Genomic DNA, 3,850 nt, shown 5'->3' on the forward strand with positions numbered 1-3,850 from the left:
CCTTCATTGGGAGTCTTGTAGCCTTGCCCACTAGGTCCTCACTGCATAGTGTCAAGCCTGTGCCTGCTGCTGGTAGCACACAGCTTCTTTATTAGATCTTAGAGTCATCCACCTATTATATGCGGCCTAACAAGCCAATTCACCCCTTGTTGTGAGCATAAGGCTAAGGGCCCTTTGAGCCCCTTTTTTAGGCTGCATGTCACTGCATGCCTGGTTTGACCCTTCCTGGGCAAACCCCTTTTTTGTGCAGGTCACTGGACGCTGGCAAGCACCTTGCTGCCATTTCCTTGCCTTAGGGCACAGGATTCAATGCACCGTGACACAGTTCCCCTCTTAAGATCGTTGTCGTTGGTATCATTTTCTACACTCTCCCACCATCCCGACCAGATAGTTCTGAACTGACGATCAATCTACTGTGAACGATCGACCGTAAGGCCATGGCTCATATGCTATGTGCATCACTGAAAGGTACGATCCCCGTTTGTCCACTGTTGTTATTCACCAATCACAGACCTGTTCACTTTCACCACTGTTGCTGACGAGTCGTTCGACGACATGTTCGATGTGCGCGTGTCACCGTAATTCCCAAAGACTTCGCTGCGGAAATATCGTCGCGAATTCCTGAAGACGTCCGACATCGTCGCGCTGCAATTCATGCTTGTCCAAGTGATCGATGAACGTGGGCTCGTTCGCGTACCTCATCTGACGTCTATAGCGTTGTACACGTCGCCCCGTTACATTTTCTTACTATGCAACGATATTACCCTGTCCATCACTGTGAATAAATTTCGTGTCCTCGTACTTTAACCCCAACTACCAACCTACATAGCGCTTCACTCTATGTGTACGTAATATGTTCGCTGGTCACATAATTCGATAGACCACAAACGTGCCGCGCACGATGTGCTCGTCGTAGCGGGCGTAGCGGGCGCTGCCGGTACCGGCCCTACCATATATGACATTGTCATATATGTACTATGTCGATCGTATGTGTCGGGCTTGACGGTACGAGCGCACCGAGAGCTTTTTCAAATTAGTCTAGCATCAAAAACGATAAAAAGCTCGGACAGGAATTGATGAATCCAGTCGGATAACTTAGCATTCGCTTGGAGAAGCACGGCTAATGGCCATGCGGGAGCAAAATGAATGCAGCGGCTCTTCTGGCTCAGTAAACAAGTTGGAGATCAAGAAGTAGACCGAGCAGTTTCCAATCCATGTCGAGGCAGAATATGTAAGATGGACAGTAGCGGATTCGATGAGCCTAGTCGTGAATGCGCAAGAAAGCCGTCGGTGCAGATTCGGGGCTGCGCTGACTTGGTCGACGAGGGGAAGCATGGGTTTAGCCATATTGCCCCATTCCTCCACCGCCACAATACACAATATGCTCTACTGCGACGATCAATTATCTAGGGCTTACTTATTACCATGCATATGCACTCGCCATGGCCTTGGTCGGTCTGGATGCTTCGTTCAGATACAGATAAATCGGACGATGTAGTTCTTCGTTCGCAGCGACAACCATCACGTCCGTGGCGAGCTCGTGACTCGTTCTGCTCGATATCTCCGCATGTTGCTGACGGTCCTGAGCGCGAGGCAGGCTCACATCAAGCTTTCATTGTAGAAGACCAGGAGAGCCGCGACAAGCCGTGATATTTACGTATCTTCCTGACCGGCCGTTCGTAAGGAAGTTAGGAACGTGTTCATCAGCCGGCATCAGCGCCCGGAAAACGGTATCTTTTACGCTACTTCGCTCAAGTCAAGGGGACCCAGTTCGTCGTTGAGCTCAGTGATACTTCAAACTGACCAGCATGGATCTCCTCCCGAGTACATAGTGCCGTGCTCTTATCGTGACTCAATTCTCTTACAACTGACGCCGCTGCACAGATGCCGCCATTGAATCACTGAAACAGGATGCCTCGAGCGATAAAAAGGATATCTGCATCATAGGTGCAGGTCCCGGAGGGTTGGCCGCACTGCAGATCATCATGGAGAGTCCGCAGTACAAAGAGGGACTATGGCATCCGACGGCATTCGAGGAGCGAGACAAAGTCGGCGGTATATGGTGCGTATGCGTCCGCTACCCATCCTTCTCTTTTGCGTGACTGCACACATCTCTAGGGTTCCTGCCCCGCCGAAAGACGACCCGCCAATCACGCCTCTGTACGACTCACTCACGACGAACCTCCCGCACCCCATCATGTGCTATGACTCCCTGCCATTCCCTCCCTCCACCGCGCTCTTCCCGCATGCCGTCGCCGTAGAAAAGTACCTCGCAGACTTTGCCACGCACTTCAATCTCTTTCCGCACATCCGCCTCGAGACTACTGTGCTTGGCATCGACTGGGATGCGAGCACCGCGAAGTGGCGGGTCAGCGTGAGCAGCGGCGAAGAGCACGCGTACGACCTGCTCATCGTTGCAAACGGGCACTACCGCGTGCCGCGTTACCCCGCGACGCCCGGCATCGCCACGTGGATCGCGGCGGGCAAGGCGATGCACTCCGCATGGTATCGCCACCCAGAGCACAAGGGCCGCACCGTGCTCGTCGTCGGCGGCGGGCCGAGTGGGCTGGACATTTCCGCCGAGTTGCGTGGTGTGGCGCGTGTGGTGATCCACTCCGTCACCGATGGCGTGCCCGAAGACAGCGATGACGGCACGTTCAAGCGGCGCGGGCTCATCACCGAGTACCTCGATGTTGGCGAAGGAAAGGTGGTGTTCGAGGACGGCTCGACGGAGACGGGCATCGATCACTGCATTGTTGCGACGGGCTACCAGCACCACCAGCCGTATTTTCCGCCGTCGCTACTTCGTGTCGCGGTCCCGCCACCTGTGCCTCCGATTCCACCGACGCTGTACAACTCGACGTACCACCTTTTCCCGCTCGCACGGCATCTCTTCCCACTATCGAAGGACTTTCCTCCATCACGTATCTGCTTCTTGGGGCTGCTCAAAGGCGTCGCGCCTCTTCCGCTTATGGAAGCCCAGGTCCGCGCAGCGCTCAAGATTTTCGCAGAGCCAGAACATTTCGACTCGACGCAAGAATCCATCGGCGTGATCGCGCGGTACGAGGAGCTGCGCGCGCGTGTGGGTGCGGACGAGCTCCGCATTGCGGCCACGTGGCACATCTTCGCGCCGCAAGAGCAGTTCGACTATCGCGACGAGCTACATGCATGGATCGGCGAAGAGGATCGCGTCCCGGCATGGGTGCGCGAGATGTATGACAAGCGGGACGTGCTGAGAGCGGAGTGGCGGGACCTGGAGCGGCTCGGTGAGGCGGACGAGTGGGTGCACGGTGTTGGCGAGGGCGGTATGGATGAGTGGGTAGAGATGATGCGCAAGTTGCTGCGCCGGGCGGAGGATAGGAAACGAGAGGAGTGCAAAACCAGGCTGTGAGATGGCTGTTTCGTTGCAATAACATCTACACTTGATGTACTTTTCCGCGACCCTAGACTGCTAATCACAACGCCAGATTCATCTGCAAATGCATTATTCACTATAATGTTCACTGCACTTGGACAATAAGGAGGGCTCTAACCCAAACTGGGCATAGTCTCCTATCCGAATCTTCTGTAGAAAAGTCGACATATTCTGCTCCTGCTCGTCAAGCCATTTCTTTGCTTCGTCGGCTGTCTTCGGCGGTGGAGGCTGAGGTGCTGAGAGGGCGGCTCTGACGACCTTTTTTTGGTACATTTATTTCTATACCGCGCTCGGCGCGGTTTGCAAGGAGGGGGGGTACATGAGAGGTCACCGAGCGAAGATGTGCTAGGTAGGTATGGCGTCTAAAGGGGAGGCATACGCGGCAAATTAACCGGGGTCATAGGGTGCGGGCTCTGACGACCTGTGCCAGTACTT

General features: G+C 54.7%; 1 protein-coding gene across 1 annotated transcript; it reads left to right on the top strand.

Moving 5' to 3' along the window:
- Positions 1–1,389: 1,389 nt before the first annotated feature.
- LAESUDRAFT_727888 (FAD/NAD(P)-binding domain-containing protein) lies at positions 1,390–3,595 on the top strand. The gene is made up of 3 exons (XM_040909315.1): positions 1,390–1,824; positions 1,885–2,062; positions 2,119–3,595. Exons 1-3 carry the CDS (start codon positions 1,809–1,811, stop codon positions 3,389–3,391), a joined length of 1,467 nt encoding a protein of 488 aa, XP_040762167.1. The 5' UTR covers positions 1,390–1,808; the 3' UTR covers positions 3,392–3,595.
- The last annotated feature ends 255 nt before the right edge of the window (positions 3,596–3,850 follow it).

Source organism: Laetiporus sulphureus (assembly GCF_001632365.1).
Source record: "Laetiporus sulphureus 93-53 unplaced genomic scaffold LAESUscaffold_32, whole genome shotgun sequence".
Classification (NCBI taxonomy): Eukaryota; Fungi; Basidiomycota; class Agaricomycetes; order Polyporales; family Laetiporaceae; genus Laetiporus; species Laetiporus sulphureus.